The following is a 13,320-nucleotide window of genomic DNA, read 5'->3' as shown; positions in this document are numbered from 1 at the left end:
TTTGCTCACTCCTGGTCTGGGGTATGCTCTACTACTTAGTTAACTTAGAAAAATGTGAAATTTATGTTGGAGATTTTTGTCTGAGTTCTGCCAGGCACCAGATCACATGATATACCTCTGACGGGTGAGGCATGCTTTTGGCAACTGATGAAACATATGCTGCAGGGAACACAAGGGAATCAGTTACCCCATGGGCTGGTTTTGAAAAAAAATCCCCCGGGCTGATATCTTCCTGCAATCCACCCCTGGTCAAATGCTTGCATGGGTATTCATCTCATAAACAAAAGATTCTCCCAAAATGTTAACTGGGAAAGGTACACTAAGAGCCTGATTTGCAATGCTGTTTTATCTCCCCATAGATACCGAATTGGGAAAAAAGGCCATAGTGAATCAGGCCCTAAGACAAATGCCTTATTTTCAATTAGGTCCTGGTCACATGGAGAATCAATGGCAAAAGGAAGTATTAAATGCATATCCTATGACTCCTTAATCATAATCCTGGACTCTGTCATAACATTCTTTCCTCTTTAAAATATAAGAAGTGCCATGCTGGGTCAAACCAAAGTCTATCAAGCCCAGCATTCTGTCTCCAACAGTGGTCAGTCCAGATCTCATCCCCACTAGTTGATCTATTTCTTGTATCTCACTCCCACGAATAAGCACTGGCTTTCCCAAATCTACCTGCTATTAACTATTTATGGACTTTTCCTTCAGAAATTTGTCCAATCCTATTCCAAAACCCACTATGTTAATTACCTTGACCATGTCCTCCGGCAAAAGATCCCATAGCTTTATTGTGCGCTGAGTGAAAAAATGTTTTAAATCTGACAGATGCTAGTTTCAAGGAGTGTCCCCTAGTTCTAGTAGTTGAAAGAGTAAATAACTGTTTCCTATGTACCCATTCCACTCCTCTCCTGATTTTATAGATTTCAAACATATCCCCTTTCAGTCTCTTTTCCAAACTAAGGAGCCCTAATCTGTACAACCATTCTCTATAAGGGAGCTTTTCTATTCATTTTATCATTGCTCTCTGTAGCTTTTCTATGACCACTATGTCTTTTTTGAGATGAGTATTGTATGCAGTTCTGGTTACCTCAAGTACATAAGTGATATTGTTTTAGCATCATAAGATACCAACCAGAGCTATTTATCTATTTAAATTGAGAATGTACTTTTTTTTTCCATTCTGCATGACCTTGGGAATATAAAAAATAAGGAATACTGGGCAAATAATAAATGATTAAACAAAAAGCACAAAATACACCAGAAACTTGAGGTATCATAAGAAAAAGGGAAATAAAAGGCGAGTATTTAGAGAAGGAGAAATACAGTTTTTTCCTATAGTCTTTACAAGTTGCTTCGTCATCTGAAGATGGGATCTGCGTATACTCAAAAACTGGTATCTCGTCTCTTGGTCCTTTCTCACAATTTAACAAGACTATTGCTCTCTAGGACTAATATAGTTACTACACTTGTGTTAGGCAGCGACCCAAAGAGCGAGCTCTGTCGAAATACAAGTACATAGGTCTGATTCACTATGTTTTTCTCCCATTCGGCATTATTGGGAAATATAGTGAATCAGGCCCACAGTGCCATTTCCTACTTATATCGAAGCCTGGGAGAAGAACACAAATCGCACTGACGCACTCAGATCCGTTTGCCTTGACATATGTCATTCAGAATTACGATGTCCTTGAATAAATAAATAGCGTGCAACGGATGTTATTCATTCAAACAATAGGTTCTGGCCGTACTTCTCTCAATGTCCTTTGGAGACTCCCTCCTTCCCTTCTTCTATGCCGTCAGGGAAGGGCCGGGAACATAAGAACATAAGAAAATGCCATACTGGGTCAGACCAAGGGTCCATCAAGCCCAGCATCCTGTTTCCAACAGTGGCCAATCCAGGCCATAAGAACCTGGCAAGTACCCAAAAACTAAGTCTATTCCATGTAACCATTGCTAATGGCAGTGGCTATTCTCTAAGTGAACTTAATAGCAGGTAATGGACTTCTCCTCCAAGAACTTATCCAATCCTTTTTTAAACACAGCTATACTTACTGCACGAACCACATTCTCTGGCAACAAATTCCAGAGTTTAATTGTGCGTTGAGTAAAAAAGAACTTTCTCCGATTAGTTTTAAATGTGCCCCATGCTAACTTCATGGAGTGTCCCCTAGTCTTTCTACTATCCGAAAGAGTAAATAACCGATTCACATCTACCCGTTGTAGACCTCTCATGATTTTAAACACCTCTATCATATCCCCCCTCAGTCGTCTCTTCTCCAAGCTGAAAAGTCCTAACCTCTTTAGTCTTTCCTCATAGGGGAGTTGTTCCATTCCCCTTATCATTTTGGTAGCCCTTCTCTGTACCTTCTCCATCGCAATTATATCTTTTTTGAGATGCGGCGACCAGAATTGTACACAGTATTCAAGGTGCGGTCTCACCATGGAGCGATACAGAGGCATTATGACATTTTCCATTTTATTCATCATTCCTTTTCTAATAATTCCCAACATTCTGTTTGCTTTTTTGACTGCCGCAGCACACTGAACCGACGATTTCAATGTGTTATCCACTATGACACCTAGATCTCTTTCTTGGGTTGTAGCACCTAATATGGAACCCAACATCGTGTAATTATAGCATGGGTTATTTTTCCCTATATGCATCACCTTGCACTTATCCACATTAAATTTCATCTGCCATTTGGATGCCCAATTTTCCAGTCTCACAAGGTCTTCCTGCAATTTATCACAATCTGCTTGTGATTTAACTACTCTGAACAATTTTGTGTCATCTGCAAATTTGATTATCTCACTCGTCGTATTTCTTTCCAGATCATTTATAAATATATTGAACAGTAAGGGTCCCAATACAGATCCCTGAGGCACTCCACTGTCCACTCCCTTCCACTGAGAAAATTGCCCATTTAATCCTACTCTCTGTTTCCTGTCTTTTAGCCAGTTTGCAATCCACGAAAGGACATCACCACCTATCCCATGACTTTTTACTTTTCCTAGAAGCCTCTCATGAGGAACTTTGTCAAACGCCTTCTGAAAATCCAAGTATACTATATCTACCGGTTCACCTTTATCCACATGTTTATTAACTCCTTCAAAAAAGTGAAGCAGATTTGTGAGGCAAGACTTGCCTTGGGTAAAGCCATGCTGACTTTGTTCCATTAAACCATGTCTTTCTATATGTTCTGTGATTTTGATGTTTAGAACACTTTCCACTATTTTTCCTGGCACTGAAGTCAGGCTAACCGGTCTGTAGTTTCCCGGATCGCCCCTGGAGCCCTTTTTAAATATTGGGGTTACATTTGCTATCCTCCAGTCTTCAGGTACAATGGATGATTTTAATGATAAGTTACAAATTTTTACTAATAGGTCTGAAATTTCATTTTTTAGTTCCTTCAGAACTCTGGGGTGTATACCATCCGGTCCAGGTGATTTACTACTCTTCAGTTTGTCAATCAGGCCTAGCACATCTTCTAGGTTCACCGTGATTTGATTCAGTCCATCTGAATCATTACCCATGAAAACCTTCTCCATTACGGGTACCTCCCCAACATCCTCTTCAGTAAACACCGAAGCAAAGAAATCATTTAATCTTTCCGCGATGGCCTTATCTTCTCTAAGTGCCCCTTTAACCCCTCGATCATCTAACGGTCCAACTGACTCCCTCACAGGCTTTCTGCTTCGGATATATTTAAAAAAGTTTTTACTGTGAGTTTTTGCCTCTACAGCCAACTTCTTTTCAAATTCTCTCTTAGCCTGTCTTATCAATGTCTTACATTTAACTTGCCAATGTTTATGCTTTATCCTATTTTCTTCTGTTGGATCCTTCTTCCAATTTTTGAATGAAGATCTTTTGGCTAAAATAGCTTCTTTCACCTCCCCTTTTAACCATGCCGGTAATCGTTTTGCCTTCTTTCCAGCTTGCTACCCAGAACCGAAGACCGTGTATCACACGGCGCCCCGGGGTTTATTTCCATTTTATAAACGTGCTTTGGGGCCTTTTCATTTGAAAACAGATTTTCAGATCAGGGGCTCGAATAGAGACTGCAGATAATGGACGGCGACTCTTGCGCTAGTGAAGTGCTTCTTGCCCCGAACAGACAACTCGCGCCGGTGCACGTAAACAAAGAACCCAGGAACAAGAGTGCACGCGCGGATCCCACCTGTCAAGAGCAGATTCGGTTTCTTCAGCATCTTCCCTGTAGTCAGCGCACGTGCGGTCAAAAGAGTCGCGCGACTTACGTGGCCAGTGACGTAAGTCGCGTCAGGGGTCTTAGCTCCACGAGTCGCAAGGATGCGGTGAGCCATGGGTAAGGAAAAGAGAGCTGACAGCGGTCCTTAGATTACGGGTTGTCTATGTCCGTGCCTGAATCCAAATTCTTCTTGTGGTGGTTGTGCGAGCGGTCTGTGTCCGTCAGTAAAATGACCCTTCAGCGGCACTTTAGGGTCCTTTCGGTCCCTGGCAGGAGTCCTTTGATTAGAAGGGGACGACTGCATAAAAAACGAAGTTACACCGTATTATAGCTATCAGCTTCATGCACTATTTTTCCAATAGACGACCGAAAGTAAAAGTCAACAACATCAAAAAAAAGATGGTTTATTTATACTGGATTCATTTAATAATTTCTTGACTAGCTTTCAGTAGTTATATTCTCTCTATTAGGTCACAAGAGAAAGAACGGGTAAAGACAAACTATTTTGTAGACTGTTTACATTTTTATAGGGTTACACCTCCAGGGAACTATGCAATTAAGGTATTTCCCTAATAAGAATACACGATGAGAGTATTTTTATCACCTCAGGAAAGTAAGTAAACCGAAAACTAAATAGTTCTGGCTACATTTATTTTTATGTTGCCAGAATTTTTATTTTTTTTGGTGCATAATTCCTCAGGGTGTAAATGATGATGGGAGGGGTGATTTGTGAGAAAACTGAGAGGGAGCTAAGGTTATGTCTGCTAATGGTTGAGGAAACCCAGATCCCTGTTAAATACTTTTATACTTGTTTGGAATATATAAATAGCTAAATAAATAAATGTCTAATCATTTTAATTTTGAACGTATTCTGGTCTTGGATTAGAACTTGAAAAAAACAGCCAGCTCCTGGGATCTTCTCCCCTTCATAACCTCCCATCACCCCTCTTGTTGAAGCAACATCTGTCTAAGGCCCAAATGCGGTAGTGGCAGAGACCCATTGTGAAGGAGCACTGGCCAGGGACTAAGCAGGTATATGCTTCACTGCCAGCTTCTGCATCCCAAAAGGAAGCCAGAAGTGAATAGAGGTACCATGGGGCCTAGGAGCAGAGTGAGCAATGGTGCAGTTCCCAGGTGGTGCTCCTTGGCAACTTGTTGCTGCTGCTGCTGCCGCCACCACTGCATTTGAGCCTGGAATCAGCTGCTGTTTCAAAAAGAAGATATCCACAGAGGAGGAGAGAGTAGCAGTGTCCTCCACCTTTTCAGCTGTGGGTCTGACTGCTGCTGTGATCCACGGAACTCTATACAGCTGCCTGATTTGTCGGAGAAGTGGCTCAAGGTACTACTGCTCTCTTCCTGCTGATGTTCCAGCGTAGGAGGAGGAAGGGGATCTTGAGAGGTGGGGACAGAGAGGAGGGGTAGGCATGGGACCAAGATACACTGATGGGTAGGAGGACAGAAAGGGAAGGGGTGGGGAGGAATCAGAGCCATGGAAGATGGCACTGGAGCTGGAACGGAGACAGGCCCTCGAGCAAGTACCTGGTTCCAGGGAAACAGCTCTGAGGAGTAGATGGTAGTAGTACTCACAGATGGTGTCTGTAGTGAATTCCTGCAAGTAGAAGAGGAGATCGACACAGGCAGCGAGTCAGGGAACATGGGCCCTCGAGGAGCGAGTACCGGTTCCTGATAGTTACCTGAAAGAAGCAGAGAGGTCCCCGAGGAGAGGGTACCTCGTTAAAAGCAAAGAGTCCAAATAGAAGTTGGAGGCAGAGTAGCTGGGTACGGAGAGTGAATCCCATCCGTAGGAATCCCTTGCTTACTCAAAGGCTAGCAATAAACAACAGGCTTAAATATCCGGGCAGCATGACGTCATCACAGGGGGACACCCCTGAGGTTCGCGCCATAGAGGAAATAAGAATGAGGGCCTCGTGGCACGCACGCCCTAAGGTACCTGAGGAGCATGGCGGGAGGCAGCGCCCAAGCCGGTCCAGGGATGCCGGAGTGGATGGCGGCCAGATGCCGCGGCAGCCAGACATCTACAGGGAGCAGGAGGAGTCGCAGAAAAAGAAAGGTGGAGTGAAGCCATCAGGCCGCGACAGTTGCAACATCTCTCCAGCTTCTGTGGATCCATTTGAAAGCCTTGATTGGAGACGATGTAGCCTAAGAAAGGCACTGACTCTTTGTGAAATTCACATTTGGATAGCTTTGCGTAGAGATGGTTCTCACAGAGCCTCTGTAGTACTCTCTTAACATCCTCCAGATGAGTGATCATGTCTTGAGAGAAAATCAAGATGTCGTCCAAGTAAATAACAACACACTTATAGAGGAGATCCCGGAAAATGTCATTCATTAAATTTTGAAAGACTGCCGGGGCGTTGCACAGGCCGAAGGGCATCACTAGATATTCAAAGTGGCCATCCCGAGTGTTGAAGGCCGTCTTCCACTCATCGCCAGCTCGAATGCGAAGTAAATTGTAGGTTCCTTTCAGATCCAGTTTGGAAAAGATTTGAGTTCCTTTCCTTGTAGTCTGTCAAATAGCTCTGATATCAGAGGCAGAGGGTAGTGATCCTTTATTGTTATCTCATTGAGGCCTCTGTATTCTATACATGGATGTAGTGTACCATCCTTTTTGCCCAAAAAGAAAAAGCCTGCGCCAGCAGGGGACTTGAATGGTCTTATGAAACCTTTTTGGAGGTTTTCCTAAATATATTCGGACATGGCTTTATTTTCTGCCATGGACAGGGGGTACACTCAACTCTTGGTGGCTCCGTATTAGGCTTCAGATTAATAGCGCAGTCATAAGGTCTGTGAGGCGAAAGTACATCTGCAGCTTCTTTTGAAAAGACATCTTGGAAAGATGCATATTGAGGCGGTAATCCCAGCATTACTGGGGTGGTAGGCATACAGGGTAACGGAGCTACCTCCATCAGGCATTTATAATGGCAGTCTGGACCCCATCTTGACAGTTCCAGTGTAGCCCAATTGAAATGAGGCATATGCTTCTGCAGCCAAGGTAATCCCAGTACTATAGGGTGCATAGCCTTCTCTAAAACAAAGAAAGAGAAGGTCTCAGAATGGAAGGCACCGGTTCATAGACACACTGGTTCAGTGCGTAGTGTTACTTCACCCAGTAAGGGCTCTCCATGGATGGATGAAAGAAGTAGTGGAGGCTTTATAGTGGAAGTGGGGATCCGTAGGTCCTCCACTAATCGTTATAGAATGAAATTGCCTCCTGCCCCGGAGTCCACTAGGGCAAGAGTCTGGTACTCTAAGGGTCCGCAGATCAAAGATACAGGAAGAGAAAACAAAGGAGAAGGAGTGGTGAGACCTAAGAAGAGTCCTCCCGCAGGACTTAGGTCTGCCAGTTTCCCAGACATATAGGGAAAGTTTGGACAGCATGACCAGCTTGTCCACAGTACATACACAACCCTAATTTCTTCCGTGTTCTTCTTTCTTTTGATGTCAGGTGGCTACAGCCTAACTGCATAGGTTCTTCTTCGCTGGCTGCTAGGACCGAAGGAACAGGCCTGAGTGTGGACTTGACTCGAACTTCACCCAGAAAGGGTGTCCTGGAAGTCTTGGTCTCTTGAACCTTATCGCGAAGTCGGCAATCAATCCTTGTTGCCAATTTCACTAGTTCAGCCAAGGACTCAGGCATTTCAACAGCGGCGAGTTCGTCTTTCAGACGGGAGTTCAGTCCTTCAAAGTAGAGGGTCTTCAGGCATCTCGGGTCCCAGGATAATTCAGACGCCAGTGTCTTGAATTCAATAGCGAAGTCAGCTAGTGGTTTGTCCCCTTGCTTCAGGTGAACCAAAGAAGATCCTGCAATGGTATACCGGGCAGGATCATCGAAAACTGACTTAAAGAGTTTGAGAAATCCTTCAAGGTCATAAAGAATTGGATCCTTGTGCTCCCACAGCGAAGAGGCCCAAGACAATGCTCATCCGTCTAGATACGACATGATATAGGTCGTCTTGGCATAGGCTGTGGGAAAGTGGCCAGGTTGTAATGCAAAGTGCATGCAGCACTGGTTAATGAAGTCTCTGCATTTCCAGACTTCTCCCGAGAAGCGGGTGGGAGCTGCAAGAGGCACAGTAGTCTTGACCGTCACCTCAGACGGTTTAGCTTCTTTACCTGAGGTGGAAGGCGAGTTCATCTGTGTGTGCAGTAGATTAAATGCAGCGGTCAGTCCCTCCAGCGCAGTCTGCTGTTCGGAGATCTGCTGGACCAGGCCTTGAATGGCCTGCAATGCAGTGAGCTGAGCCGGATCCATGGAGTTAGCAATCTATTGTAATTATGTGTGTTTGTGGATCCTTGCGTGCTGTGAAGGTGACCACGCCCACAGGGAGGAGCCCCGTGAGAAGCCACAGCACTGGGCTAGACTCGTACTACACAAACACAAGAGCTCTTTTATTAAACAGCTTGAAGAGAACCACCAGAGGTGGCAGTAGTGAGGCAGTCTAGTATTTGCAGTCTCAGGGACCTCGGCAGAAGGAGCCCTTCTCTCCTTGATGACGTCAGGAGGTTCCGCAGCAGGTCTCCCAGTGAGGAGATACTGTGGATGAGATAGACTGAGAGTTAGAGTACTCACAAGGTGTTTGCTGTTGATATGCGATTCCACCAGGTATGTTGTAGAAGGTACAGGCACTGAGGCAGGATGCCCTCGAGGAGCGAGTACCTGTTCCCTGTAAAGCACCTGAAATAAAGCAGAGGGACCCCGAGGAGTGGGTACCCAGGTTAGCATAAACCCCGAAGGGCAGAGAGAGAAAGAGCTTCCTGTGGAAGCACAGAAACGGCAGAGTAGCGTAGACAAGAACGGATTCGAGTCCTTGCTACCACGCGGAGCTAGCAAATGCGTGAAGGTAATATACCCGGATGGGGTGACGTCAGCATGAGGGAACGCCCTTGAGGTTCGCGCCAAGTGTGGTACAAAGACGTGGGTTGCGTGCATGCGCGTACCCTAGTAGGTACCTGGGAGGAGCAATGACGGGAGGCTGCACCATAGCCGTTCCGGGGACGCCAGAGAGGTTGACTTGTAGATGCGGCGATAGCCATTTTGCCCAGGTAAGTGGGAGGAGCCATGAATAAGGTGAGGCAAACAGGGCGAAGCCGTCGAGGACTGACGGACGCAACATCAACGAGAAGGTCTTATCATTCTAAATGGAAGAGTTTTACGGTCTGGTGCACTTCCATGTCCTTAGACCCCTTCACTTGTTCCACTGCGAGGTTCCTAGATTATCTTTGGCACCTTTCAGAGTTAGGCCTAAAAACTTCCTCTATCAGGGTGCATGTTAGTGTAGTATCTGCGTACCATAAGGGTATAGGAGCTGTCTCCATCTCAACACAACCCTTAGTATCACATTTCATGAGAGGCTTGCTCCATTTAAAATCTCCACTGCGCCCTCTGCCCCTGCTTGGGACCTTAATTTGGTTTTGGGACAGCTGATGAAACCTCCGTTTGAGCCTCTCCACTCCTGTGATCTACGCTATCTTACCTGGAAGGTAGTTTTTCTTCTTGCAATCACGACCGCTCGCAGAGTTAGTGAGCTGCAGGCGTTAGTTACCTACCCGCCTTACACTAAAATTCTGCATGACAGAGTAGTGCTCCGCACTCACCCTAAATTTTTACCAAAGGTAGGGTTGGAATTTCATATTAACTAATCTATTATCCTAACTACCTTTTTTCCCAGACCCCATACATACCCAGGAGAATAGGCTTTCCCTGTACGTACCAGGATCAGTCCAGATCGCTGGGTTGTGTCTCCCTTCCAGCAGAGGGAGTCAGAGAAAAAAACTGAAAAGGCACCCCTCTTAACCTGGTGTGCCACCTGCGATCCCCCAGTATTTTCTCTGACTCTCAGCAGAAGGGTTGACAGAACATGCGGTCCTGATTTTTCAATTTCTTTAAATTTAGTTACATCTTTTTTTTTAACAGAGTTCTAAGGCTCTGGATGCTTTAGTTAACACCTTTGGCTACAGCAAGTTGGTTGTATAAAAAAAAAAGCTCAGTGCGGTTTTATTTTCCCAGGCTTTTCACTCAGCAGGAAGAGGTAAGGCTGGCAGCTCTAAAAGCCTTGTTCCCGGAGGGCCGTTTCTCTCTGGAGGGGAATTAACTGGTGGGCCGGTCCCTCTCCTCGGCACCCCAAGACGAGTTTCCTCGGGTGCTGCAGCATTCCTAGAGCTCCGGAAGGCCGCGAGTCGGCAGGGTATTTTAAGTTCTTCCTTTTTTTTCCCTACCGCGCTGTTTGGAAACCCCCCCCCCCCCCCCCCGGGATGCCACGAGGGCTATTGTGCTCAGCATGTGGGGAGGCGGCGTTGCGCCTCTCGTGGGACGGGGTTTGTGCCCGCTGCCTCCCCGGGGGGGGAGGGCTCATCTGGGGGAGATTTTGGGCCCATTTTGCTACGAGGCGCGGAATGGCGATCGCGCCCAGGTCCATCGCCGGCACACGCAGGAACGGCGGCCATTTTGTCGGAGCCCTGCCTGCCGACTGGGGGAGAGGATTCTCCGATTTCTCCTCCCAATCTGAGTCCTGTTCGACTGCACGATTCGGGGCCCGCCCCCTCAGGGAGCCCGGTCCTCCCCCTCCCCCCCCCCCTCCTTCTCACCTATCGAATCCCTTAAAGAGCCAGTCAGTTTTTTCTTCAAAATTTATTTTACTTATGCATAGGGCTTTTTTGGAGGCGGAAGCTCATCAGCAGGATGAGCAGCCCCCTCCCGCGAAGATTGCGTGGCAGGACACGTCTCTGGATGCCCTTTCGGCCCCTGGGGGGGCTCCAGATCCTGCTCCCTTGGGATCTTTTCTGGATCCTCTCCTCCAAAACCTAGATGAGGGTGTTGATGAGTCCGCTCCAGTAGAGGGGGATGTCCCCCGGGTTTCTCGGCTGTTTCGCCGGGAGGAATTGGATCCCTTGATCCCCTATGTCCTGGAGGAACTGGAAGTGGAGGCACCAGTCCCCAGTTCGGAGCCAGTTAAAGGGAAACCAGTACTCTCGGCACTGCGTGCCCTGCCCCAAACTTTTCCTTTCCACCCAATGCTTAAGCAGTTGGTCACTCGGGAGTGGGAATCTCCGGACGCAACCCTGCGGGTGGGACGGGCGATGGACAAACTCTACCCCTTTACCCGAGGAAGCCTTGGATATCCTCAGGATTCCCAAGGTGGATGCGTCGGTTACTGCGGTCACCAAGCGGACTACCATTCCTGTTACAGGAGCGACGGCTCTTAAGGACTTACAGGATAGGCGGCTAGAAGTCCTCCTCAAGCGCATTTTTGAGGTGTCAGCACTCTATGTTAGAGCGGCGGTCTGCAATAGTCTCATGCAGCGAGCGACCCTCGGGTGGGTCCAGCAAATGCTCACATCACAGGTGTTGCCGCCAGAGGAAGCAGCTCAGGTGAATAGGATGGAGTCCATGGTAGCTTACACAGCGGATGCATTATATGATCTGTTGCGGGCATCTTCACGCAACATGGCCACTGCAGTTTCGGCTAGACGGCTTCTCTGGCTCCGGAACTGATCCGCGGACGTTTCTTCCAAAACTCAGTTGGGTAATCTTCCTTTTAAGGGAAAATTGTTGTTTGGGGAGGAACTTGACGCCCTTATTAAGTCTCTTGGGGAGAATAAGGTGTATAAATTGCCAGAAGACAAGCCTAAGTCTTCCAGGCCCTTTGGGGCAGCACGTTACCGTTTCCGAGGACAGCGCAGATTTTGGCAGTCGCAGCCACCCGCTTTTCCCGCCCGACAATAGACTCAGAGAGCTCTGTCTTGGCCTACTTCCTTTCATGGTCGGAGGCCATTTCGGGAGGGAGGCTCTCAAGGGGCCACTGGAGGTAAGCAGTCCCAATGAAGGTGTTCCGACCCTCTCCCCAGTTCCAGTGGTGGGAGGTCGTCTCTCCCTCTTTCTCGAGGAGTGGGTCAGGATCACGTCGGACCAGTGGGTCCTCAATATCATCGCCCACGGTTATGAGTTGGATTTTGCCCGCCCGTTAAGGGATCTTTTTCTGATTTCTCCCGCCGGCTCTCTGACCAAGCAAGAGGTAGTCGGGCAAACCCTGAGTCGCTTGAAATCCCTGGGGGCTATTGTTCCGGTCCCTCCCGAAGAGTGCAGGGCCGGCAGGTACTCCATCTATTTTGTAGTCTGAAGAAGGAGGGATCCTTCCGGCCAATATTGGATCTCAAGGCAGTCAACCGAGCACTTCGGGTTTCCCGATTTTGCATGGAGACTTTACGGTCGGTCATTGCAGCCGTCCACTCAGGAGAATATTTGGCATCTTTGGATCTGACCGAGGCGTATTTTCACATCGGGATACGAATGCGCCATCAGCGGTTTCTCCGGTTCATGGTCCTGGGGGAGCATTATCAGTTCCAAGCTCTTCCGTGCGGCTTAGCGACAGCGCCTCGGGTCTTCACCAAGGTAATGGTAGTAGCAGTGGCCCTCTGGCAGGAGGGGATCTTGGTTTACCCATACCTGGGCGATTTGGCTCCTCCGGGCCAAATCAGGAAGCAGAGAGCAAGGTTCCACTCCAGCTCCAGTCCCTTGGTTGGGTGGTCAACTTTGCCAAGAGCCAGTTGGTACCATCTTAGGTTCTCAACTTCCTGGGAGCACGCTTCGATACCTCGGTAGGCAAGGTCTTCCTCACTCAGGAGAGGAGGCTCAAGTTAGTGGCGCAGATCCGTCGGCTCATGTCCTTATTCCTGCCCATAGTATTTGCAGGTACTTGGTTCTATGGCGTCTACTCTGGAAATGGTTCCTTGGGCGTGGGCGATATGAGATCATTACAACGCGCATTGCTTTCTCAGTGGGATCCGAAATCGGAGGAGTTTCACCTGCCTTTGCCACTGATGGAACCAGCCAGGTCCAGTCTCGATTGGTGGTTGATTCCGGCCCACTTGTTACAGGGGATGGACCTGGAGGAGCCGCAGTGGGTAATAGTCCCAACGGATGCCAGCCTCAGTGGTTGGGGAGCAGTTTGCCAGTCACAATCTGCTCAGGGTCGTTGGACAAGTTATCAGGCGACGTGGTCAATCAATCGATTGGAAACCAGGGCGGTACACCTGGTGTTACGTGTTTTTCTCCCTCTGGTAGCTCAGTGTGCGATGCAAGTCTTGT

The 13,320-nt window shown here is 47.6% G+C and overlaps 1 protein-coding gene across 1 annotated transcript in view; it reads right to left on the bottom strand.

Annotated features, from left to right (window-relative positions):
- AK6 (adenylate kinase 6) overlaps nt 1–4,322 on the bottom strand; it is a 35,694-nt gene extending 31,372 nt beyond the window's left edge. Inside the window, exon 1 of the mRNA XM_029574329.1 lies at nt 4,185–4,322. Coding sequence (XP_029430189.1) covers nt 4,185–4,215 — 31 coding nt within the window. The 5' untranslated portion in view covers nt 4,216–4,322. The remainder of the gene's footprint in view (nt 1–4,184) is intronic.
- Nucleotides 4,323–13,320: the final 8,998 nt, after the last annotated feature.

Source organism: Rhinatrema bivittatum, chromosome 1 (assembly GCF_901001135.1).
Source record: "Rhinatrema bivittatum chromosome 1, aRhiBiv1.1, whole genome shotgun sequence".
Taxonomy (NCBI): Eukaryota; Metazoa; Chordata; class Amphibia; order Gymnophiona; family Rhinatrematidae; genus Rhinatrema; species Rhinatrema bivittatum.
This window is presented reverse-complemented; position numbering and strand designations above follow the sequence as displayed.